Source organism: Barbus barbus (assembly GCF_936440315.1).
Source record: "Barbus barbus genome assembly, chromosome: 6".
Lineage (NCBI taxonomy): Eukaryota > Metazoa > Chordata > Actinopteri > Cypriniformes > Cyprinidae > Barbus > Barbus barbus.
Window position 1 is genome coordinate 8,727,809 of NC_136734.1, and position 27,776 is coordinate 8,755,584.

The following is a 27,776-nucleotide window of genomic DNA, read 5'->3' on the forward strand; positions in this document are numbered from 1 at the left end:
ATCGCGAAAAAATGCACTCGCTCTCATTTACACATCAACTTATTAATTGCAAAAAACATTTTGGCGCCATAGGTAGGCGGGGCTTCGCTATTTAATCAGTGCTATGGATCAAAATGACATTTAGAAACTTTTATTTGACCTTGAACAGTCATGCAACTTTAAGGCTAGAATTAAACCAGAAACTTTACTTTTAGTTAGACCCGTACTATGTCACGTGATACCCGTTACTTTATTCTTCGCTGCTCAGGATGGACCAATTACAGTCGTTTGTGATACATTATGATAGTAATTGTTGGTGTCGGTTTCACTAATTATCGTTTTCTATTATTAAATGTAAACACTTATAATTTTATGTATAGATGTTTGCAGTAAAACAAACAAGCAGAGTCTACATCAACTATTGGTTAATATTGATTTAAAGTATTGATTTGCTTGCTAGTGCATAATAAAACAAACTGGATGCAATGTAAATTATTTTACTTGATAAACTGTTTAGTTCTAATAATAACAATAATTAACCAATAACTGAGCATTATTACATCATTCTTTTTTACAGAATATCCGGACTTTTAACATATAATTTAATACTTACGTTGCCCCTCCGTCATTACTTGAAGTCGTCAGTTGATTGGATGCCTTCACGTGACGCTGAAATGACGACACCACTAGTATAAAAGACCGCGAGCGGCCGCACTTCCTTCTCTCTGCTCTCCACTGCTGCGCTGAGGAGACCTGCTCGATGGTATGTGAAGTACAGCGGTCATTCTTTTGTTGTGGTTTTAGAGTTTGACGTACGTTAAATGTTTTTATGACGCATAGTTTGTTTCGAATGAGGTTAAAGTGCCTTTTTGTGACCTTTTGACCCTCCTTCTTGGCATACTCGTGGTTTTTTGTACCCGTGTGTGTATGTGTGGAGGAATAAAGAGCCAGTGTAATGTCTTCGGTGCCAGCATGTTTCCCATCAGCTGGTTCTACCCTCAATCACTGGAACATGTTTTTATTCAGATTAATTATAATGTCAGTATCTGCTTGCTGTTGTTTAGCACGTGTTAAGCTTTGGCGCATGCTTTGTTGTATCACTTGTTTTCTAATTTAAATTTGTCCTTATTTCATAGGTTTCATGAAACTGTGGCACCTGGAAACTTCCACTGAAGAAAAGCCATCTTCTGAAGTTCTGAGTGGTTGTTTTGCTTCCACAATCATTTGTGTAGGTGCTCGAATTGTATCTGGTTCTATTGTATGTTAAATGTGACCCTGGACCACAAAACCAGTCTTCGCTGGGGTATATTTGTAGCAATAGCTAAAAAATACATTGTATGGGTCAATTATCCATTATTCTTATGCCAAAAATCATTAGGATATTAAGTAAAGATCATGTTCCATGAAGATATTGTAAGTTTCTTACCATTTAATAATCTTGATTTGATTTAGTAATATGCACTAAGAACTTCATTTGGACAACTTCTAAAGCCGCCCCCCCCCACCCAGATTTGGATTTTAATAGTTAAAATCCTAACAAACCATACGTCAATGGAAAGCTTATTCAGCTTTCAGATGTGTAAATCTCAATTTTGAGATTGACACTTAAGACTGGTTTTGTGGTCCAGGGTCACAAATATCTGAAACTTGTTCAAAAATGTATAGTTTTGTTTTCATTTAGAAGTCTGTTTTAACGTACCACCCCTATTTTTGCCTGAATGATTCATTTTGTTCATATTTGCCATAAACTGGACCAAGAAGCCTTATGTGTCTGTATCTGGAGTACAAGTTCTAATAAACAGTGTCTTTCAATCCCTGGCCTGTGTTTTTTTTTTTTTTTTTTTTTTTTTTTTTTTTTTTTTTTTTTTTTTTTTTACAATGTTTTTTTTAGGGGTTTTAACTTTATGGTGTCCAGGTATTTTGGAGTTAACTTGGAGAATGAGAGATCGACTGATCGCGTGCGATTACCTGCGTCTGTCCTTCAGGCCGAGTCATATTTGTGAAAACGGCTTATGTCCAAGGAAAGCGAAATCGACGCATTGCTGGTCAGCTGAACCTTTAAATGTGGCGCTCAAAGTTAAAATGATTTCAACAGCGTGTTTCATTGCATATTTCTTTGAATGAATCAGCGGTTTTGAACGTGCAGTTGAACTGTTTAAGACCCACTCAAAGACAGTCTCTTGCCGCCACCTTGTGGCGAAACAATGAAGCTGCACTGACTGACAGCCCGTCTAGAACTCGCAGTGAAATATCAAAGTATCTTGTCAGTCAGATTCGAGGATCAGAACTAACCTATAGATATAGGCTAACAAAAGACTAACGAACTTATTGTCAGGGTTATGTTTTGTTATCTTGTTTACTTCACTTTTTCAAGGCGATTTAGTTTCGGTTTCATTGGTTTCTGAATATGACCTCGTTACATCGTAACACACATACATGTACATATATATTCTACACGTGTGTTTCAATTAAATAAACCGCCTTGTAGCTCTTGGCAATTAGTATTTCATCATGATTTGGTATTAGAAGTGAATGTCCCATTTCCCCTTTTTTATTAGTCTGCAGGATTATTATATTTAGGATTATTAAATTGTGCGTTCTGTATTGATGAATAGGTGGGAAGTTAACTATAAGACACGCATTGTTTTGAGGTATCAAAACGTGCATCCCAAATTATATTGTGCTAAAAATATTTCAAACTTGTGGCTACCCTATACAGACAGGAAATGTCTCGCTCTGTTTATCCTGCAACATATCTTTGTTGAATTTAGCACATGTATGTTTTAAATTCATATGGAAAAATTATTTAATAGTTAAATCCATGTGCAGAGAGAGGCTTGAATGCCTTAAAAAATGTATGTGTGCAAAAGCAATATGGTTTTGGATTCCTAATATAGGCATATGGAAATATAAAACAATTCACCTCATATTACTTGGAGCAATTGACATATTTTGGTCAAATCAAGGAATTTGCAATGAGTACATTAAACAAAATCTAAATATTATTCCTTCTAATTTGTTGTGGTTATGATTTTTACTTTTGTCTATATGCTAAACATTTCTGCTGTTATTTATCAGCTTTTTTTATTTATCTAACTATATCAGTTTGTGAATATTTCAGTCACTGGAGTTAGTTTAAACTTTATCTTTATAATCATATTGATAAAGCAAGTCATAAATTTAACCTCAATCCTAAACTGTTTACATTAGGATTACAACTTGTTACCTTCTAGAAAAAAAAACACCATATTATTGTCACGGCACGCCGTGAAAAGACGAAGTCTGGGTCCAAGTGCAGGTGAGGGTATTTATTGGAAACAAAAAGGCCAACCCAGCACAAAAAACTAAACAGAAAAGGTCTGGGATACCAGACGGCAGCACAGTGCTTGTATCCCAGACCACAGCAGACACTAGAAACAAAACACTGTAACACATTTACACACGCCAAATAATGCAACCAGATAGCGTGGTAGGAGAGGGGAGATTATATAGTCCGTGGCGATGGGGAACAGCTGCGGGTGTAATGAGCGTGACAGGTGTGTGTAATGTGACAGGTGTACATGATGTGGCAGGTGTACGTGATTACATGAGATGAGTCCGGGAGGAAGGGAGATGGTGGCAGGAAGGGAGATGGTGACCTCTGGTGGCGACAGGGAGAAGTGCAGGGTCCGGACTCGTGACAATTATTAATCTCTAATATTAATCTATAGTAATATTAACCGTATGAGACCACTTTAGTCTCATAAACATCAACTTGAACTTCAGACGTTTTTGTATGGGTCTCATTAATGTATATTGTAATAAATAATAAATAGTGTTGTGATACATTTGTGTTGGGATATGATGAGATTTGTGAATATATAGACAATGTCCATTAGCCTATACATGTACATCCAGCAATGCAATGATATTTGTCACGTATGACGTATGATGTGTTTCTTCCTAAATCTAAATCTTTTCTTTCTTATGACGTGTTTCTTCTTTATAGCCGTTACGCAAAGATGATTTCTATGAAGATGCTTACATTTCTGAAGAATTTCTGAACATTGAGCAGACAACATACACTCTTAGAAGAGATTGAATCTTTAGAGTTCAAAAAAGCACTTTAAAGTGCAAATATGAACTTCTAGCTATCAAAAAGGTTCAAAGTTGAACTTAAGGGTTCTATAATGATCCACTGGTTATTTGGCAGTTCATTTTTAGGACCTTTGTTGTTGTAAAAGGTTCATATCATAGGCTTCATTCATGAAGAACTGAACCTGGATGACAGCAGGGCGCTATCATCAATTCTCAAACGAGACACCATTGTCCCTATCAAGGTAATATGTTGAATTAAAATAATACTGTTTGTATGTACTTTATAACTATAATTTCATGACTCCTGTTGTTTTAACAGAGACTGAAATTGATGGAGACATTTTAATGAACCTAACCGAGGCTACGAAACCTTAAATATTCCCAAAAATGAAGGATTAAGTTAAATTCATAAGATTACAAGAAAACCTAAAGGCTGAGATGCCAGCAAGACCACAGACACCATGAGTAAGTTACTACTCTACGGGTTTAAAAATATGTGGGCACCTTTAGGCTACTAATTATTATTAACTATTATAATTATTTAATGGGATGTACGGAAGAGCTTAGTGACTTTAACATTTTCTCACATTTATGCATTTGGTTGACATTGTTATTACAAAGCAACTTTCAGTGCAGTCCAATTTTTAATGGGATGCTCAATTAGGTGTAATGGTCAGGTCAGGTGTCCACATGTTTAGCCAAACTATATTGTGATCTTTGCAAATCATTGAGCTGTTTTTATCATAACATGCACCTTTCTGCAAACTTTTTTTTGTAGGACTTCCTGTTGATATTTCACCTGGATCAATCTCAAGACAACATATTGCTTGTTTGTAGCAACAACAAAAAATTGCTGCAATATGAAAGATTTTTTTTTTCTTTGACAGGACAAAGCAAACAAGATCAAAAATAATTCAAGGTCTGTTTGATTAGTTGTCCACATATACATGGCAAGTTCCACAATGCAGTAAGTTTATACTTTTAGAGAATGATGAGGGTAAAAATGTTTTTTCTCAATTTTCAGGTGAACGCAACAAGCTCTTCAGCCCTTGTTACCAAATACCAGTTCTTGAGAGTAAAGGCTGGCAGAGGATGTGCTTAAAAACAAATAATAAAAAAAGAAAGATCACCTCTGATTAATGTTGAAGAAATAAATTAAATTTGTTGCAGGTTCGGCAAAGTAAGAAAACCGATCATTTTACCAGGAGTCCATCAAAAATATGGCAGCCATTATAGAGGTAGGTTTGTTCAAATAAAGTGACACTTCAATACTTACATTTCTATTATCATGTGAGAATGTTTCATGTATATGTTTATTTTTCTATTATTTATTTATTAATTTTGTAGATGGATGATTTGTATCAAAAGAGGCCAAGGCCAGTTGGAGTAAGTGTGGCACAAACAGTGATCAATGAGTGCCAAAGAAGAGCAGTTGGGGTAGATTGTTACGGAGTTGGATGAAGAAAAACAAATCTGCGTTGATTTGGAACACAAAGGTAATAAATCACTGATTTGCATGAACAGTAATGCTAAGAATCACAATAATCAGAAACATAGTATGCCATATTCAATTTAACACATTTTATATTTAAGGTCTCAATGGTTGCTGCTGTCCTGCTGTTTCCACTTCTATTGAAGTCAAGTCTGCGATCTCTTTATGTCATCAGTGAGGTGAGTGTATTTGGAACAGTGTATCCATAATATTTAAATCATTTTTTTTTTTTCTTTTTCAACAACTTCTCCTGGTTATGATTTATTCTAAACCATTCTGTGGAACTGTTTGTGTCCATGCAGGTTCCACAATAACAGCAGCAAGAATCAATAAAGGGAATATTCAAACAAAAATTCTAATTCTGTCATCATTTACTCACCTTCATGTTGCTTCATGCAACTTTAAGGCTAGAATTAAACCAGAAACTTTACTTTTAGTTAGACCCGTACTATGTCACGTGATATCCGTTACTTTATTCTTCGCTGCTCAGGATGGACCAATTACAGTCGTTTGTGATACATTATGATAGTAATTGTTGGTGTCGGTTTCACTAATTGTCGTTTTCTATTATTAAATGTAAACACTTATAATTTTATGTATAGATGTTTGCAGTAAAACAAACAAGCAGAGTCTACATCAACTATTGGTTAATATTGATTTAAAGTATTGATTTGCTTACTAGTGCATAATAAAACAAACTGCATACAATGTAAATTATTTTACTTGATAAACTGTTTAGTTCTAATAATAACAATAATTAACCAATAACTGAGCATTATTACATCATTCTTTTTTACAGAATATCCGGACTTTTAACATATAATTTAATACTTACGTTGCCCCTCCGTCATTACTTGAAGTCGTCAGTTGATTGGATGCCTTCACGTGACGCTGAAATGACGACACCACTAGTATAAAAGACCGCGAGCGGCCGCACTTCCTTCTCTCTGCTCTCCACTGCTGCGCTGAGGAGACCTGCTCGATGGTATGTGAAGTACAGCGGTCATTCTTTTGTTGTGGTTTTAGAGTTTGACGTACGTTAAATGTTTTTATGACGCATAGTTTGTTTCGAATGAGGTTAAAGTGCCTTTTTGTGACCTTTTGACCCTCCTTCTTGGCATACTCGTGGTTTTTTGTACCCGTGTGTGTATGTGTGGAGGAATAAAGAGCCAGTGTAATGTCTTCGGTGCCAGCATGTTTCCCATCAGCTGGTTCTACCCTCAATCACTGGAACATGTTTTTATTCAGATTAATTATAATGTCAGTATCTGCTTGCTGTTGTTTAGCACGTGTTAAGCTTTGGCGCATGCTTTGTTGTATCACTTGTTTTCTAATTTAAATTTGTCCTTATTTCATAGGTTTCATGAATCTGTGGCACCTGGAAACTTCCACTGAAGAAAAGCCATCTTCTGAAGTTCTGAGTGGTTGTTTTGCTTCCACAATCGTTTGTGTAGGTGCTCGAATTGTATCTGGTTCTATTGTATGTTAAATGTGACCCTGGACCACAAAACCAGTCTTCGCTGGGGTATATTTGTAGCAATAGCTAAAAAATACATTGTATGGGTCAATTATCCATTATTCTTATGCCAAAAATCATTAGGATATTAAGTAAAGATCATGTTCCATGAAGATATTGTAAGTTTCTTACCATTTAATAATCTTGATTTGATTTAGTAATATGCACTAAGAACTTCATTTGGACAACTTCTAAAGCCGCCCCCCCCACCCAGATTTGGATTTTAATAGTTAAAATCCTAACAAACCATACGTCAATGGAAAGCTTATTCAGCTTTCAGATGTGTAAATCTCAATTTTGAGATTGACACTTAAGACTGGTTTTGTGGTCCAGGGTCACAAATATCTGAAACTTATTCAAAAATGTATAGTTTTGTTTTCATTTAGAAGTCTGTTTTAACGTACCACCCCTATTTTTGCCTGAATGATTCATTTTGTTCATATTTGCCATAAACTGGACCAAGAAGCCTTGTGTCTGTATCTGGAGTACAAGTTCTAATAAACGGTGTCTTTCAATCCCTGGCCTGTTTTTTTTTTTTTTTTTTTTTTACAATGTGTTTTTAGGGGTTTTAAGTTTATGGTGTCCAGGTATTTTGGAGTTAACTTCTTAAATACCCATAAATGCTGACATTCTCGCTAAATGTGTATATACATATAAACCTAAAGCCTTTTTAACTTTCTGATTAAATTTGTTTTTGTTTTTACAATGGCCTTTTACATTCCTTCGCATCGCTTGCGTCTCACCATTGCAGGGAACAGCAACAAGCTCTGGTGAATGGCAGCCCCCCCACAGAGGCACGTCATTTTTCATGTTCAACACTAGTAACAGTGGAGGCCACTGTAAACAAAATATGCTAGGGCTGGTTAAAAATAATTCTCAATTGTAATTGATACTCATTTTTATGAACCAATATCGATTATTAAATCCCAATCGATGCTGTTTTTCGTAAAGTTAAGCCCTTCTCGTTTTACACTTCATGCATGTGTACTGTATATTAGTAATGATAATGTGTACCGTGCTGATTTGTACAGAGGATCAGTAAATTTGCACTTAAGCCTAAACACAGCGAATGAGAGATCGACTGATCGCGTGCGATTACCTGCGTCTGTCCTTCAGGCCGAGTCATATTTGTGAAAACGGCTTATGTCCAAGGAAAGCGAAATCTATCTTAGCATCGACGCATTGCTGGTCAGCTGAACCTTTAAAGTGGCGCTCAAAGTTTAAATGATTTCAACAGCGTGTTTCATTACATATTTCTTTGAATGAATGAGCGTTTTTGAACGTGCAGTTGAACGGTTTAAGACCCACTCAAAGACAGTCTCTTGCCGCCACCTTGTGGCGAAACAATGAAGCTGCACTGACTGACAGCCCGTCTAGAACTCGCAGTGAAATATCAAAGTATCTTGTCAGTCAGATTGGAGGATCAGAACTAACCGATATATATAAATAGATATAGGCTAACAAAAGACTAACGAACTTATTGTCAGGGTTATGTTTTGTTATCTTGTTTACTTCACTTATTTTTTCAAGGCGATTTAGTTTCGGTTTCATTGGTTTCTGAATATGACCTCGTTACATCGTAACACACACACACATATACATGTGTATATATATGCTACACATGTGTTTCAACTTTCAATTAAATAAACAGCCTTGTAGCTCTTGGCAATTAGTATTTCATCATGATTTGGTATTAGAAGTGAATGTCCCATTTCCCCTTTTTTATTATTTGTCTGCAGGATTATTATATTTAGGATTATTAAATTGTGCATTGTTCTGGTATTGATGAATAGGTGGGAAGTTAACTATAAGACACACATTGTTTTGAGGTATCATTCATTCAAAACGTGCATCCCAAATTATATTGTGCTAAAAATATTTCAAACTTGTGGCTACCCTATACAGACAGGAAATGTCTCGCTCTGTTTATCCTGCAACATATCTTTGTTGAATTTAGCACATGTATGTTTTAAATTCATATGGAAAAAATATTTAATAGTTAAATCCATGTGCAGAGAGAGGCTTGAATGCCTTAAAAATGTATGTGTGCAAAAGCAATATGGTTTTGGATTCCTAATATAGGCATATGGAAATATAAAACAATTCACCTCATATTACTTGGAACAATTGACATATTTTGGTCAAATCAAGGAACTTGCAATGAGTACATTAAACAAAATCTAAATATTATTCCTTCTAATTTGTTGTGGTTATGATTTTTACTTTTGTCTATATGCTAAACATTTCTGCTGTTATTTATCAGCTTTTTTTATTTATCTAACTATATCAGTTTGTGAATATTTCAGTCACTGGAGTTAGTTTAAACTTTATCTTTATAATCATATTGATAAAGCAAGTCATAAATTTAACCTCAATCCTAAACTGTTTACATTAGGATTAAGTTCAAGTTCAAGTCCAAGTTCAAGTTGAGCTTTATTGTCATTCTGCTACATGTGGGGACATACAGTGGAACGAAATGTCGTGTCTCGCAGGACCACGGTGCTACATAAATACAAACATACAACAATGAAGTAAAAAACACTATAAACCTATACACTACTAACCTACTGACAGATTTAACTATAAGTATACTATATATAAGTATTTACCCTATACAAACTAAAAGAATAAAGGATAAAAAAATACAACTATACGAATGCTTCACAAATACTGTACATGTGCAAAGAGAGACATTTGAGTCAGCAGCTGGTTGGGGAACAGTGCAGGATGATTTGTAGTGCATGAGCATGTAAACATACATATATTGCTGAGTCTTTTGTGAGATTGTGCACACGCAGCAGTGTGTGTAAGTGTCCATAGTGCACATAGTGTAAAGTGTAAGTGTCCATAGTGCACATAGTGTAAAGTGTAAGTGTCCATAGTGTAAAGTGTCCATAGTGCACATAGAGGAGTGTGTGTTACTACAGGTGGTTTGTACAGGCCCACTCACCTGTGTGTAGCACACTTTGAATTGCACAAAAAATAAAAATTAAATAAATAAAAAAAATTAAAGTTCCATACAGTTTTTCTTTGGTGTGGGGGGTGGTCCATGTTTCAGGAGGTAGGGGTTTGCATGGGGTTTCAGAGGGGGGCGGGGTGATTTGAGTTCAGGGCTCTCACAGCCTGGGGGAAAAAGCTGTTGAGCAGTCTGGCGGAGCGGGCTCTGATGCTCCGGTACCGTCTTCCTGATGGTAGGAGCTGGAAGAGACTGTGGGAGGGATGGGTGGAGTCCTTCACGATGCTGTTGGTTTTGCTGGAGCATCGTGTAAGGAAGATGTCCAGGATGGAGGGGAGAGGGGCACCGATGATATTTGCAGCTGTGTTCACTGTCCGCTGGAGGGTCTTGCGGTCAGCAGCACTGCAGTTCCCGTACCAGACAGTGATGCAGCTGGTCAGCACACTCTCAATGGTGCGTCTGTAGAATGTGGTGAGGATGGGTGGAGGGAGACTTGCTCTTTTCAGCCGGCGGAGAAAGTGTAGGCGCTGTTGTGCCTTTTTGGAGAGTGACATGGTGTTGGTGGTCCAGGTGAGATCCTCTGTGATGTGCACCCCCAGGAATTTAGTACTGCTGACTCTCTCCACAGTCGAGCTGTCGATGGTCAGTGGGGGGTGATCAATGGAGTTTCTTCTGAAGTCCATCACAACCTCCTTTGTCTTCTCCACATTGAGGGACAGATTGTTTGTGCCACACCATTCAGCCAGTTGTGCCACTTCCTCTCTGTAGTGCGTTTCATCGTTGTTGCTGATGAGACCTACCACTGTTGTGTCATCAGCAAACTTGATGATGTGGTTGGAGCTGAACTTGGCAGTGCAGTCGTGGGTCAGCAGTGTGAAGAGCAGCGGGCTAAGCACACAGCCTTGTGGGGCACCTGTGCTCAGTGTTGTAGTGCTCGAGGTGTTGTTGCCGACACGGACTGACTGAGGTCTTCCAGTTAGAAAGTCCAGGATCCAGTTACACAGGGAATTGTTAAGGCCCAGCAGGTTTAGCTTATTTATGAGCTGTTGTGGGATTGCCGAGCTGAAGTCAATGTGTTGAATGCCGAGCTGAAGTCAATGAACAGCATTCTAACATAGGAGTCTTTATTTTCTAGGTGGGTAAGAGCCAGGTGGAGGGTGGAGGAAATTGCATCGTCCGTAGAGCGGTTTGGACGGTATGCAAACTGGAGCGGGTCGAGTGTGTTGGGGAGGCTGGTTTTTATGTTATGCATGATTAGCCTCTCAAAGCACTTCATCATGATTGGAGTCAGTGCTATGGGACGGTAGTCATTGAGACAGGACACAGGTGATTTCTTTGGTACCGGTATGATTGTTGTGGATTTGAGACATGTGGGGACGACTGCCTGGCTCAGCTGGTCTTGAAGATATCTGTTAGGACATCTGTCAGCTGTGCAGCACAGTCTCTCAGAACACGGCCAGGTATGTTGTCAGGACCCGCAGCCTTGCGTGGGTTAATCCTAGATAGGGTCTTCCTTACGTCGGCTGGAGACAGACAGAGCGCCCGGTCGTTGGGAGGTGTGGGCAGTTTTTGTGCAGGTGTGTCATTCTGCATTTCAAACCGTGAATAAAAGTGGTTGAGTGCATCGGGGAGGGATGTGTCCTCATCACAGGCCTGTGGCGGGGGCTTGTAGTCAGTGATGGTCTGAATGGCTTGCCACAGGCTCCGTGTGTCTCTGCTGTCTGTGAAGTGGTTGTTGATTTTTTGGGCATATGACCATTTAGCTTTTTTGATGCCACAGGACAGATTACAACTTTTGTTACCTTCTAGAAAAAAAACACCATATTATTAATCTCTAATATTAATCTATAGTAATATTAACCATATGAGACCACTTTAGTCTCATAAACATCAACTTGAACTTCAGACGTTTTTGTATGGGTCTCATTAATGTATATTGTAATAAATAATAAATAGTGTTGTGATATATTTGTGTTGTGATATGATGAGATTTGTGAATATATAGACAATGTCCATTAGCCTATACATGTACATCCAGCAATGCAATGATATTTGTCACGTATGACGTATGATGTGTTTCTTCCTAAATCTAAATCTAAATCTTTTCTTTCTTATGACGTGTTTCTTCTTTATAGCCGTTTCTTTTCATTATATTGTCTGCAACCACTAAGTTGTGAGGGGTATTTATTTGTTAACAAAAGAAAGGAAAATAAAATATGCGTTATACGCAAAGATGATTTTTATGAAGATGCTTACATTTCTGAAGGTGCCTGCTGCTATGGCTATCCTGTTTTGCATGTACCTTTATTCATTTAGCAGACTTTTTTATCCAAAAGACTTCCAAATGAGGAATAGGCTACAACAAGAGATTCATCATAAATGAGTAAGAAATTCCTGCGAATCAGTAAAAACAACATTGAGCAGACAACATACACTCTTAGAAGAGATTGAATCTTTAGAGTTCAAAAAAGCACTTTAAAGTGCAAATATGAACTTCTAGCTATCAAAAAGGTTCAAAGTTGAACTTAAGGGTTCTATAATGATCCACTGGTTATTTGGCAGTTCATTTTTAGGACCTTTGTTGTTATAAAAGGTTCATATCATAGGCTTCATTCATGAAGAACTGAACCTGGATGACAGCAGGGCGCTATCATCAATTCTCAAACGAGACACCATTGTCCCTTTCAAGGTAATATGTTGAATTAAAATAATACTGTTTGTATGTACTTTATAACTATAATTTCATGACTCCTGTTGTTTTAACAGAGACTGAAATCGATGGAGACATTTTAATGAACCTAACTGAGGCTACGAAAGCTTAAATATTACCAAAAATTAAGGATTAAGTTAAATTCATAAGATTACAAGAAAACCTAAAGGCTGAGATGCCAGCAAGACCACAGACACCATGAGTAAGTTACTACTCTACGGGTTTAAAAATATGTGGGCACCTTTAGGCTACTAATTATTATAAACTATTATAATTATTTAATGGGATGTACGGAAGAGCTTAGTGACTTTAACATTTTCTCACATTTATGCATTTGGTTGACATTGTTATTACAAAGCAACTTTCAGTGCAGTCCATTTTTTAATGGGATGCTCAATTAGGTGTAATGGTCAGGTCAGGTGTCCACATGTTTAGCCAAACTATATTGTGATCTTTGCAAATCATTGAGCTGTTTTTACCATACTAACATACACCTTTCTGCAAACTTTTTTTTGTAGGACTTCCTGTTGATATTTCACCTGGATCAATCTCAAGACAACATATTGCTTGTTTGTAGCAACAACAAAAAATTGCTGCAATATGAAAGATTTATTTTTCTTTGACAGGACAAAGCAAACAAGATCAAAAATAATTCAAGGTCTGTTTGATTAGTTGTCCACATATACATGGTAATTTCCACAATGCAGTAAGTTTATAATTTTAGAGAATGATGAGGGTAAAAATGTTTTTTTCTCAATTTTCAGGTGAACGCAACAAGATCTTCAGCCCTTGTTACCAAATACCAGTTCTTGAGAGTAAAGGCTGGCAGAGGATGTGCTTAAAAACAAATAATAAAAAAAGAAAGATAAAGTAAGTAAAACCGATCATTTTACCAGGAGTCCATCAAAAATGTGGCAGCCATTATAGAGGTAGGTTTGTTCAAATTGTTCAAATGACACTTCAATACTTACATTTCTATTATCATGTGAGAATGTTTCATGTATATGTTTATTTTTCTATTATTTATTTATTAATTTTGTAGATGGATGATTTGTATCAAAAGAGGCCAAGGCCAGTTGGGGTAAGTGTGGCACAAACAGTGATCAATGAGTGCCAAAGAAGAGCAGTTGGGGTAGATTGTTACGGAGTTGGATGAAGAAAAACAAATCTGCGTTGATTTGGAACACAAAGGTAATAAATCACTGATTTGCATGAACAGTAATGCTAAGAATCACAATAATCAGAAACATAGTATGCCATATTCAATTTAACACATTTTATATTTAAGGTCTCAATGGTTGCTGCTGTCCTGCTGTTTCCACTTCTATTGAAGTCGAGTCTGCGATCTCTTTCTGTCATCAGTGAGGTGAGTGTATTTGGAACAGTGTATCCATAATATTTAAATCTATTTTTTTTTTCTTTTTCAACAACTTCTCCTGGATATGATTTCTTCTAAACCATTCTGTGGAACTGTTTGTGTCCATGCAGGTTCCACAATAACAGCAGCAAGAATGAATATTCAAACAAAAATTCTAATTCTGTCATCATTTACTCACCTTCATGTTGTTTCAAACTTGTATTACTTTCTTTTGTTCTGTGAAAGAAATTATTTTCAAGAATGTCACTGAAAATCATTGACATGTTGTTCTGGACCCCAGTGATTTTCATCATATGGACATTCTTTAACATTCTTAAAAATATCTTATTTTGTGTTCTGCAGAAGAAAAAGGTTTGTTTGGAACAACATCAGGGAGAGTAAATGACCCTATAACGGGGTCATATACTTTTGATTACAGTTTGTTATATTTAGAATGGAATTGTTCTCACTGATGTCAACTTATAATATTGGTAAGGGATTCTTGCAACCAAAACGCTCATAATGTAGTTTTTCATGACTTCTCTATTATCTTTATTATATTGATAATATAGTTTACACTGCCTCATCTTTCATTTCAAAGCCTCTATTACATTGACAGGTTCAAAAATAGAAATAAATAAAAAAATCTAAGATTTATTATGGACTCATTTTTTAATCTTAATAAAAAAATTAAATAAATTTCACTTTAACTACTTAATATTGTTATAGTATAAAATCATTTTCTCCTTGTTTAGGAACCACATACACCCAAAACTGTGCTGTTTATAAATGGATGTGCCTTGGATGTAGAGTGTCTTTTAGAAATAATGATGGAAGGGGAGGAGGAGGTCTGTGAAGTAGACAATGTGAACACGGCTCTACATTCATCTTCAACAATGAATATGCTTCAAAGTTGAGAGACACCCTGACATTCATTGAAAACTGTTTAATGTATCGTAATGCCAAAACCAATATGCCAGCCACATTTTTTTAATTAAATAAATCTATATGTATATAAATGCATGATGTTAATTGTTGTTTATTTATTTATGTGTTTGTTTGTTATGCATATTTATGTATTAAACAGTTTATGGACAATTGCGGTGTTCTGTCTATACAGTGAAATTGGATTAGTAATGTATAATAATAATAACAACAATAATAATAATGTTATTGCTATCTGGAAAAAAGGTTCAAAAAGGACCCCATGGGGGTCATTAATGCACCTTTAAGTGAAGGTTCCAATTAGAACCTTTTCAAAAAGGTTCAAAATTAACTTTCAAGGTTCCCCCACAATTGCAATCTCCAGGAACCTCAAAAGGTTCATTTTTGAACCTTTTCTTCTAAGAGTGTAATTAAATTCTTCAACATCAATTGTACAATTTTCTGAGCATTAGTAGGCCATATTTTCAAAATTCATTGATAAAATGTGTTGCCTAAACAATAAATAAACTTGTGGACATTGTGAAACATTAGGCTATTCTTCCACTTATTTATTTTATTTTATTTTTTTGAGAACCACTAACGACCTAAAAAGGGTGAAGCGTGGGAAAGACATCTGACCTTCATTCCCTGTCCACAATACGGTTTATTGCGTAAAGAAATTCACGCCTCTCTGATTCAAACGGATGGAAATGCGCGTGCCAGTCGTTGAGTCATGTGGTCTTGACACTTTGTGAGCCCACGACGTGTTAAACCAGGTAACAGTTTCGCCTTTTGTCATCATTAGCATCTCTCTGATGTCTAATAGTCTTTTCCCAAGAGTTCAAAAACAGCTAAACGGAATAAAATTATGCCAGATTTTTAAATTGCACAATAATCAACACGAGAGCAGTAAAAATGTGTCCAAACAGTAGATATTTAATCCTAGATTTTTTTTCTTCGCATGCCTCACAAGTGTTCTCATTAGCTGTATACTATGTTCGTGCATATATATTTTTTTAAACGCACAACAGTAGCCCATTTGATTATGTCAAAAGGAAACACTGTGATCTGAGACATAATGTAGCCCACAGAGTCAAAAGTTAACCAAAGCCGCGTGCAATATGATACGCATTTACCTCACAACTCTAATCCTGCCCATTGCGTATCATATGCACGCCAAAGTCCATTTCCGCGTATGAATAGTACGTCAAATCGAAACATAAACTCGTGCTACTGATATGCACTTTGACGAGATCGGGTAGTTAGGCAATGGCATGTCAATATCTTTGTTTAGGCGGATGTCTCCAAGGTGCCAAGGCACGTGGCGCCTTTTCGCACTTTTTATTTATTAGCATGAGCAGACAAATGAGCAGAGGAAACAGGAGGTGTTAGAACAGAAGTCGTGTGGAAGTGTGCCGGCTATTTGGCGCCTCAAAAACTGACACTTGCGCGTCACATTTGGTCGCGCGCATTTCAAAGGGTTTGATGATCAAAGTCGACTGTAAATGTTCGGCGCGTGCTGAAAGCGATCTTAAATGTTAGATCTTAAATCTTCATGAAATCAACGATTAATATGTATTTAAAAGTAGGCCTAATAATAAACAAATACACAAGAATATTTCATTTTAAATTTTAATGATGGAATGTATGTTTAAATCCCCCAAATATAACTATAAAAAGGGAATGTCATGAATAAATAAATGTGCAAAATAGATAAATACATACATCAGCTATGTATTACAAATGATCATACACCCAGTACAGATCATGCAAAAAAAGAAAAATCTGTGTAAAAATATATTGCATAATTTATCATACACTATTTACACATTTTATAATTTCAACTTGATGTCAGATGATAAAATCATTACACAACATTTTTGGAAATAAACATGTCTTTCTGCAGCCTATAATTTAGAAGAGATGAACCATGTTTAAGGATTACACAAGCCCAGTATTTTGAGTCCATTTCTCTGTAAATGTCTTTAATTTCCCTCAAGGCCAAGGCCTCCAGACTGTCTGGTTAACTGTCTGGTGTTGAGATGTTGGTGGGGCTGTCGAATGCAGCGTGTTGGAGTCCGTGCTTCTGAATGGAATCCTGTTTGGATGTGGCACAACGTTTCTGCAAGCTGTTGGAAGTCCTTGTTTGCAGACAGAGTTCTGCTGCAGATGATGCTGTGCATTTGAATCTGCAACCTGCTTTCTGGACAAGTTCTGGATTCTGACAGGCAGTCGAATGGTGGTCGACACGCAGGGCTGGGTCAGACGCGGACACAGTATGGCAGTTACTGAACCTTCCAGTCCAGGGGTCTTACCTTCATCTGACAGGAAGCACGCTGCTTTCTGAAGACACGATGAAAAGCCATCCATAAACTGATGCTTTTCTCCTCCTTCCACATCTTTTGCTTTCTTGGCCTGAGCGACTGAGTTTTGCAAAAACAGGACGGTGTATTCCAGGATCTCTGCTTTCTCCATTCTCCTTTGAGTGGGACTCTGCAAAAATATCAGAGGAGAATTTAGAAACACGGACTTAGCTGAGAACATAGATCTGTAACTAAAAGATGACATTATGCTGAGAAAATAAAAGGTATGGTGTTCTTACATTGTGCTCAGGGCCTTGCAGAAGCAGCGTTCTCAGGTTCTCCAGACTCCGATTCATCCTTTCTCTTCTTCGTCTTTCTACCTGAGGTTTTAACAGCTGCAGGAAACATAACAGACCAATGTCAGTGGACAGGTCAGGTTATATTAAAATACACATGTCAGTCTGCTCAGTGTGACATCTGTTTGTTAGATTTGATATATAAATATATATATTTACCTTTCTGTCCATTTTAATGGTCTCAGTCTCTCCGTGGTTTTTCATTGTACTCCAAACAGTAGTTTATATCAGAGATGATATAATCCTTTAAAGGTCCAAGTTGTCTTCTTTTAGGTATGCTGGAAAAGGACTCTTTTAAAGGTGCGCAGACAAGTGTGAGATGCCTGGCTGAAGCTGAGCGCACGCATTTATAGGCGTTTGGAGCGTGGTTGACAGGCCACGCCCACTCTATGTCACAGACCAATCATTGAGGCGCAGTGTTCTAATGCACTGGTTGTTCCTAGTCGAACTCGGGAAGTAAGAACTACCAAGGATGCAAGTCCGAAATTTGCATATTTGGTATTGAGAAACGCACGCACGACACCAGACTACTTTGCCAAAACTTGGTACTTTAAACCGCGATGGAAACTTAGACATCAACTGGTCTGGGATAAAAAAAAAAAGTTTCTGGGACAAATTGTAATTTCGGCTACAAGAAGGAAACACTAAAAAGATACAGGGTATTAAAAGTCATTATAATAAATAAGCTTATATAGGTTGTATCCATTTAATATTAAAGACGGGAAGAAGTTTAAACATTAGATCGAGGTCATTAAACCACGATCGCAATTCGGGCTATAGTGTATTCGCTTACATATTTATTAGAGATTTTTTTCCAATTACATTAGTGCAGTTTACTGTAGTTAGCTAACATTTCAGGGCAGCCTTAGATCAAACGGACTGATGGAACACGCGCACTGACACCTATAGACTTCCGTGGGCACGTGTATGCATGAGAAAACAAGTGTCACACTGACAGTAAATATGCATATCAATAGCCAATAGCCCACGCGCCCCTGGCCAGACATCCCATTGGAATAACAAAAAGAAAAGTAGCTACTTTATTTTTCTTTTCAAAGTCTTATTTCCACTGTTGCATTATACTTATATGTGCGTCGTCGGCTTAGTTTCGAAATTTAGGCTATTTAGCATATTTTAGCTTTCGAGAGATTCTAATAGGCATGTGCCACATATTTAAAGCAGCTTAAAACAATAACTAAACAAAAAAATAAAGCTTGTGTTGCAGTGATTTAATTGTTTGTGTTTACGTGGTTTTAATGGCTAAACAATAAACAATACATTAAATTGAAGATTGACAGGACTGTGTATATTGGTAACGTTAAGGATTCAAATGCGCCTTATTTAAAATGAATTTAAATCGAGGGAAAAATAGGGCAAGAGTTTACACGCTATGCGTAATAATAAATGAACCAATTGAATTGTAATAGTGCCGGTATTGTGGCTGCACTTTTTTTATAGGCTAAGTGTGTTTTGCTCAACAACAACAAAAAAAGGAGCATATGGGTGTGAATCATTAGGGGGTCGCAAGAAAACGTATGCTCACACCTCTTTAATTCAGGAGGGCGCGTGCCGCGTGGCAACTTCACACCTGTGAACAACGCAAGCTGAGTGAACGGCTGCATCCGAAACCTGAAAAATACTGCCTTCGGAGGCATAAAAATGGCGTAAAGATGGCGTCTGAAAGTTGCGTTTGGTGGTTAGTTTGTGTGTAAATGTATATTTCTGATTAACTTTTTGCACTTTTGATGTTATTTCTAGCGAGAAATTAGTATTATAGTAATTAAATATTTGAGCATTATAGTAATTAAATAGCCTATTTGTTTAGTTGTAGATCACTAAACCATTATGCTGCCTCAGAAGCCTGTCCGAAATCAGTTTAGTGAGGTGCCTTCGTGCAAAAACGTTGCCTGCAAAGTCATTGCCTCATAAGGCAAAGTCAGCTGCCTAAGTTCTCGGATGCAGCCATCAGTTCGCGTCTGCATATGAAAGCGTGCGCATGTGAAAAGCAAGCAGTCCTGGTTTCTTGATTAGCCTATTCATGGCACTGAGATCACTATGTAAATAGGCTCTTGTTCATTAATTTTCTGAAGATACATCTCTTCTTATTATTGCCAAAACTTCGCTCAACGCCCTTAAAGCTGTAAGGATTGGCTTAACATGACAGAACGTGTCTACCCATGATCCCGCAGAAATGTACGGCCCTTAGTTCACTGGACAGCCCAGTTGGATATTAGGTTGTTGGACATAACTAGAGAAAAAAATGGTCACTTAACCACTTGGTCAGTCAAAGCTGCCAACCTTGCTGACCTCTATGTCCTCTGGGGATGTCATTGCATAACTCAAAACCACTGGTAATCACTCATAATGCTATTACTGATATTACTTTTGGGGATACGTTTCAAAGAAAGGAAACGTTAAAACAAAGACATTTACCAAACTGTGATCATATAGAAGTGAACTTCAACTCCAATACACATCCTATGGGCTATACTCAAGTTATCGCAGTAAGTTCATGATGACCTTATGCAGAGACGCAAGTTAAATAGCAAAACACTCATCCTATGGAAGTGATGAAAATAGAGACTATATGTGAACGCAGGCTGCATTTCCTATGCACTTACATGTTTATTGAAGAGTAGCGTGGGAAACTTCTCTTTGTCTGCGGATAATGTACAAATTCTGACAGGTAATAAAAAAGGACTGAGGTGTCGCTCCGTGTTCCCAGGTGAGGTGTAAGTTGTTCGCGTTACTGGGAGAGCGTGGCTAAGTTTGTTCCCATCGTAGCACTTTTGAAATGATTGCCTGTTGGTTATGGGCGAATTTTAAATATTTACATGTCCTTTGGTTGCCCTTCGTGGGACATTTCTGAAGAAAAAAGCCTAACAGATTTAAAGTTCATTATACTAGGTGATAGGCTCACTGCCATGCATATTGTGATGATTACTGAAATTAACTGAATTTTTTTTTTACTTAGGTACAGTCAGATGAATCATTCCGCGCTGTGTCGTTATAGTTTATTAAAACGATTTACGTAGAATATGTAGCCTATTCGAAGGACCGTCTAGTCTTGTCTGCTCCTTTCTCATGCGAGCAAACACATGGACCCTCACACTATAATGGCCCCTGCACGTGCCATTTGCTTTAATCTCCACCTTGTGCAGACTAGGTCTATAATGAGGGTCGCTGAGTACAATCTGAAGAAAGCCACGGAGAAAAAAATGTGAAACTTTAGACAGTCTTAAAGGAAGGAATATCACCGTGAAACTTCTGTAGGTTACGTACGCAATATCCAAATACGTAAAATACTTTACGTTTTTGAAGCTCAAATACGTGTATATAGTACGTGTAGACATCTGTTTAAACGTCACATGCATACGTTTTCCGTGGACAAATTTTACGTACAAATAGATACGTATTTTCATGAGATCACGTTGCAATATCACATTAAGGACCTGGCATACGGCAAATTATAAATTAAAAAGCGTGGGAACTGGGAACCTTGCTCACAGAAAATGTACAAATTCTGACAGGTAATTAAAAGAGCTGAGGTGTCTGCAGTCCGTGTTACTGGGAGAGCGTGGTTAATAGCTGGTTCCCATCATAACACTCTGCCAAATAGCCTGCCTCTTGGTTACTGTCAAGTTTTAAATATTTACACAAAGCCCACAAAAATTTAAAGCAGGTCTCTTAAAAGTAAACGTTCCAAAAATGGGTATATTGATTTTGGAATCACTTTGGGTTCCTCAAGGAACCTTTCAGTAGGCCTAGTCATTTTTGCTAAGCGAAGAACATTTTAATAATCTTAAGAACACTGAACTATGAAGACATTTTAGGCCTAATGGAAAGACTCCATGGATGTAAAAAGTTCTTCATAATGTGTTTTTTTTATGTAGGCCAATGTATGCCAGTCGCCTGAAATCACAGAAACAGATAGCCTATTGTCTTTTTAAAGCAAGATATGTTGCAAAATCTGAAATAAAAAATACAATATTATGATTGGAACCCAGTTTAATCAAAATAAATGCAACCCAGTTAAATCAATGAAATCAAATGTCTGACCAGTTTGAGTGGCCCGTCGCCCACGCTTCATAGTCTACAGTCAAAACAGCAACCAAGGAAAGTTCAGAATCTTTCAAGCGACCACTCTTCTAGAATATAGTTACAGAAAATATGATATTTTTGATCTAGAATATAGGCTAACTCGATTTTAGCAACTATCTGACTGGCTCCGAAACGCTATTTTCCTCACTACAAACCTAAAACAACCAGCAGGCGGCGACGGCAATCAGTAAAGTGTTGCGTTTGTCCAGAACAGGTTCGCTGACACACGTTTGGTGTTAACAAGATGTGTCAAAAGAACCAGAATAAGAATAGCTTCACGCAGAGAAGGACGTGTGCTGTTTCACTTTTATAGGAACTGGTTACAGTTTCCCACGGGAATCGCACTCTCAGTAAACCGTGCCTCAAATTATCGAGCGCTTATAAAATATTAATTAAAAATAAAAGCTCATCATTAGAAAATAGTTTGTTAAAATGTGGGTGATTTATTTCGGAGAATGAAATACATGCATCTCATACACATAAACCTACTTAGGCCTATAGGCCTAGATTTTTTAATTATAAAGCTAATCGCTTTTTTGTGCCTTTCGATCAAGACTATTCGGGAAAAAATGCATAAGCTTCGTTTTATGCACGAATATTCTTTATTCCACTTTTTCCCATGGTTTCTTGTTTTTGGTCTTTCAAAAGTTTTCATAAATTTAACAGAGAGGAGCTGCAAATCAGTTACACCATAATACACCCATAATGGCGGACTGTATCATAAAGGACTTTCACTGGAACTTGGGTTATATTAGGCTACATCTGTTTTGTGTTTCTGTCTTGTGTTGTATTTGTTCACATCAATATTGAGTTATAACTGTTGTTAAAGCCTTGTCATTTCATGCTGATTTCAATAAAAAATACAAATAAATTATAATTGACACGGTTTGGTTTAGTAAGCCCAGAGGGGTAAAAGCAACATAATATGAGTTAATAATATTATAAAATCCTAATATTAATTTAAAAATAAAATTCTTTATAGCACAAAAAAGGCTCTGTAGAACACTAATCTGGTGTTTACAACCATTTTTATGAATAGTGACAAATTTACCTTATTTCAGTTGCTCAAGCACATATTCATAGATTTTTATTGACTTTTTTTATTGCCTTTGAAATTGTTTTTATTAAACAGGTTATATGTGGAAACGTTGAAGACCACATACCTTTTACCTATATATTAATATGGACACCCATATGAAATCAAAGTGCTTCTTTAGAGTAAAATGGACTTGTAACGTTTGACATTATTGGTTTGCACATAATAAGATGACCAAACATAAGGCAAATCTTTATTAGCAATCTTGCAACACAATTGGAAGTTTACTGAGGCCCGCTAGTGGAAAATACTAACATATATTGAAAGATGCTATAGTGTTTAGACCTCAAGGCAGAGATGTCTCTTCATATCGATACAGAAGTTAAACGGTCTGTAAATTCTCATCCATAATGAGCCTCCTCCATCAGCCTGGTCCGTTTTATTATTCTCTCTGTCATGGGCTATTGCTCTAGACTTTTCGATCGCGTTTACTTGCCTTCTCAGAAACATCTTGTCCAGTCAGATGACACGTGTTCACACAATGCCTGAAAGCGTGGCTAATTCACACCTCTTTGCAACAGGCGTTCAGGTGCCGAAAGTTTCCACGTGCCCGTTTGCTCCGTTATTCAGTAAGGGTCTGCAGGTGAGCGTGGGCTAAGTTGTAGTCCACATTTGACTGGTCAACGGCCATCGGGCTGAAACCAACATGGTTTCTTAATGGTTTTGCATTGAAAAAGGTGAAATGGTTCTAAACTACTGCAACTTTGCATATTCCATACAAAACAACTTCAAAGCCCGATTTCTGTAAAAAAATCTAGGCGACCTAAGTTACATAAATCACATCCGCCTGATTTCTCTGTCTTGGACCTTGAAATGTTAGCCTATTCTGCATGCAATCTTAAAAGTTAATGCTAACTTTTAAAATCAATCTTAAGTCCGACATTTGGTTTGAACAATACTGAGTTTTCGTCTCTCTAAATCGCACTGAACGCCAGTTTATAGGCTAATTGTTGTATTATTATTATTATTATATTATTTGTAGGCCTAACTGAGCTCCCCCATTGCAAACCATGTCTTGTCCCTCCCCGTGCTCATGCATGCTCTGGTTACAATGAAAAGCTCGCGACCGTTTGTCCATAGGAGACTTCACGCCAGATTCACTGTTAAACAAGACGTGTCAAAAGAATCATATACTAATGGAATTATGAGCAAGGGTGTGTATGCCACCACTCTACTTGACCAAACATTAAACTTTCCCACGGGATTTTTCTTAAGGTTGGTCATGAGGCATGATGCCCATGCAGGGGTCAAACAGTGAAGCAAATTGTCAATTTATGAAGAGCATCATGTTTTTCATTTGACCTTGTTCTTCATTGTAGGCAATGCCAAGGATTATCAAGTGGCGTTTTGCAACATCTATTTGATTTTCTCCTTGAAATAATCTTTGTCAATATTTATTTTATAGACTTTAGAGTTATGAAATATTTCCTTTCTTTATTTAAAGAACACTCACCGTGGAAAAGCGGAAACTCGGAACAAGCGCACATATCGGCCTGTAAAGCTGTATAGATAACAATTATGAACATAGCTGGTTTTCAGTGGCCTATAGCCTACAGATTAAATTACGCATTTTAAACTCAGACCAGTCAGATAGCCTATGTGGTGTGTTTATTCGTTTTTGTTCTGCATTGATACGAGTGTCGACCCGCTTCAGGTGTGAAGGCAATGCACGAAAATCGTTGAGTATCTAGTCTAATGAAATTCTAAGCGCCTCCAGATGTTTGAGGACTCTAGTCTGGCGGTGTTAGTGTGAGTGTGTTCGTTTTTACACATCTTCCAAGTCATAATATTCTGTTCCCACGAGAAAAAAACTGAAGTGTCCCATAGCACTTACACAGGGTTTTTGGTTCTACGAAAATTACGCTTAAAACTAAAGAAAAGTGAGACATTAATCAGAGCAACATATCTGTCACACTGAACAAAATATAGACCTGGCCTATATGGCATTTGAAGATAAAATATGTTAAGCTAATAATGTGCATGGACTGCATTTAGCATTTATTTATAGTGGAGAATTATATTGAAACACAAGCTTTCAGGGAAAAAAAAAATGTTTTTGAACGTAGCCTACTATCTGGTGAGCTTGAGGTCGTGAACTGTGGACGGGAGGAGCGTGTTAGTGAATTGAGTGTCAAGACGTTTGCGTTCAGAATGCACTGAAATGACTCTGTATTGACTTATTGGCGCAATAAAACGAACAAACTAGTCCATAAAATCATAAGCGTTCTATGACTGCATTACAGGTTATTCTAAACAAACTTCTAATGTTGAGATATAGGCCTATGCACTTTTCAATGCGTTTATATCCACAAATAAAGCTTCATACTATAACACACACTATAACTGTTGTTAGGCTTATATTTTATTGTTAAATAAGTTCGCTGGAACAAAATGTGTGGTAACTGTTAGCTTAATCGATTTATAGTTTCTTATCTTGGATTATATTAAAAGGTCAAATTGAGTGCAGCAGAAAGCCATAAGGGGGATACGACCACACGGCTGTAAACGTCATTGACACCTCGCCACCAACGACAAGCCAGCATCCCCAATAAAAGCGAGAGTTTGCCAGGACCTTTACCACAGTAGACGAATTTTCTTAAGGAACACAGACCAACGTGAATATACGTTTTCAGCAGATCATGGTTACTCCAAAAATGGCAAGTCGACGACCAACGAGAAGAGTGAGTAATAGCCTGCTTTGTTTCTCTGTGATTCTTTCTCAATTTTCATTTTTATAATATAAAAGACATTTTTTATTTTTTTTAATTGCTAAGGTTTTCTTTTTAATTCAAACTAAAGTTTTAGGGCTTTACATTTTAAATATAAATTAAAGATATAATGTGATTCGTCTAGATCTTGAAACCGGTTATCGAGAAGAAACGGAGAGACCGGATTAACCAGCGTTTAGATGAGCTGCGAACTCTTCTCCTTGATAACACTCTAGACACGGTAAGAACAACAACAACAACAACAACAACAAAAAATATATATATATATATTTCAGTTTTTAATCCAGCTCTTCCTTTTTTACATAAATAAACACAATGAAATGTTTCAGTAACATAATGAATAATCGCTTTTACAGCGACTTCAAAACCCTAAACTGGAGAAGGCTGAAATTCTGGAATTAACTGTTGAGTACATTCGGACACAAGCCACAGCTGCGAGAGACAGGCCTAGTCAAGGTAAATTTTCGGTCTATACTTGAGTAATGGGCTTATACCAATATTCTACATATAATCTCTATATTATTGCTCTTATAGTTGTGTAGAGCTCTAGATAAAGTGCTAATCGATTTGAGTTACACATAATGCCACATATGTTTGATGATTCTAATCGATTTTGTCTGTCTCTTTCTCTCTCCCCTCCTGTTTCTATTATTCTCAATTCCTTAATCTAACCCAAAATAACTCCATATACTTCACTCTCTGAATTCTCATTTTGACAATCAATAAACTATACCCATTTTTTTTTCTTAAAATCCTCCTTTAACTCTGCTGAAATTCTTGATCTTTCTCAATTTCTTGATTCTGTTCTCAAACATTCCTTTAAATGGACCTTCAATAACAACCCTAAATCAACATCTCATGTTATTCTATATCACTTCAACACTTATTTTTTTTTCTTAATCTTTTTATACCTTCCTGCCTCGGCTCTCCTTAACCTCACCCTCCACCTCAGGCAACTCTAACAAAGACTCAGACCCACACGATGCTAACGCTCCAACTCTGCTCTCGAGGAGACCCCACATACCCTTTGCTTCAGTCCCCGAGCCCATCAATGTCCAGAAGCAGATGCCCTCCAATCCTATCTACAAAGCTGGTTTTAAGGAGTGTATCTCCCGCCTGGCCAGCTTCATCGAATGTGTAGAGCCTTCCCAGCGAGACAGCTTCATTCAAGGCCTGTGTCACCACCATGACTCCTACAGCAGTACTCTTTCCCAGTGTAGAGTTTCCAGCCAAGCTGCCCACCATCCATGGATCCCAAATGCGGAGTTGACATGCAGGACAGATGTCCATGCGATAGGACCCATGAGAACCAGCACAGAGCCATTTTCCTACACCAACAGTTTGTATCCTCAATCTTTTATGCTCCATCCCACAGGACAGGCCATGACACATCCCTACCTCTCCCCTCCATACTCCCTCTCTCCTCCACCCTCTCCTTGTTACACAAGTAGCTCTCCTCCCTTCTCCAGCTCTCCCACATACCTCTCTGTCCCCTGCCATTTCCCTTTCCCTCCCACCATCTCTCCACTCTCCAGCGACTCTTCATCTTCGTCATCATCATCATCCTCTCTCAGTCTCTCGGCCCCTGCTCTGCCTGTAGCCCCAGGACCTCATGTTCAGGTCTCGGTGGGCTCCCCCACTCCAGTGCGACTCACTGGTTCATCTCCCTCCTGCCAACCCCAGACTCTGAGACGAGCTCTGTTTCAGAACCAGCCACAGTTGTTGTGGAGGCCCTGGTGAGCAAAACTCAAAACACTCAAAGCTACAGCTTCCCACCAGAGTTCTTCAGGAGTTGAGGATGCTTCTGAAAGAGACTGGGCTTCACAGAGAAAAGATATGGGAGCGAGTGTCCTGGGCACGTGTACATTAGCAGGTCTGTGATAATCACACGAGACTTATTGTATACAAATTGTGTAAATATATTTATTTGTTCCCTATTGCACATTGTAAATTAATTGTACTTTTTTCATGAAATAAATCTATATAATTTTGTTAATTTGTATGACTTCTATCTATCTATCTATCTATCTATCTATCTATCTATCTATCTATCTATCTATCTATCTATCTATCTATCTATCTATCTATCTATCTATCTATCTATCTATCTATCTATCGGAAATAAACAGAGCCTATATCTATATGTCAAGTTTTATTTATGTTTTAAATGGTCTTATACT

General features: G+C 37.4%; 2 protein-coding genes and 1 long non-coding RNA gene across 3 annotated transcripts; 2 read left to right on the forward strand and 1 right to left on the reverse strand.

Moving 5' to 3' along the window:
* The first annotated feature begins 674 nt into the window (after window positions 1-674).
* LOC306871226 lies at window positions 675-1,791 on the forward strand. The gene is made up of 2 exons (XR_013784316.1): window positions 675-742; window positions 1,116-1,791. It is a non-coding gene; the product is annotated as an uncharacterized lncRNA (long non-coding RNA).
* A 15,215-nt stretch (window positions 1,792-17,006) lies between these two features.
* Window positions 17,007-17,874, reverse strand: her7 (hairy and enhancer of split related-7; the record flags this gene model as incomplete). The annotated part of the gene is made up of 3 exons (XM_079419779.1): window positions 17,007-17,504; window positions 17,614-17,709; window positions 17,830-17,874. The coding sequence occupies 3 exons, from the start codon at window positions 17,872-17,874 to the stop codon at window positions 17,007-17,009; spliced, it is 639 nt and encodes a 212-aa protein (XP_079275905.1).
* Window positions 17,875-25,506: 7,632 nt separating this feature from the next.
* Window positions 25,507-27,336, forward strand: her1 (hairy-related 1; the record flags this gene model as incomplete). The annotated part of the gene is made up of 4 exons (XM_079420090.1): window positions 25,507-25,548; window positions 25,721-25,816; window positions 25,953-26,052; window positions 26,549-27,336. 4 exons carry the CDS (start codon window positions 25,507-25,509, stop codon window positions 27,334-27,336), a joined length of 1,026 nt encoding a protein of 341 aa, XP_079276216.1.
* Window positions 27,337-27,776: the final 440 nt, after the last annotated feature.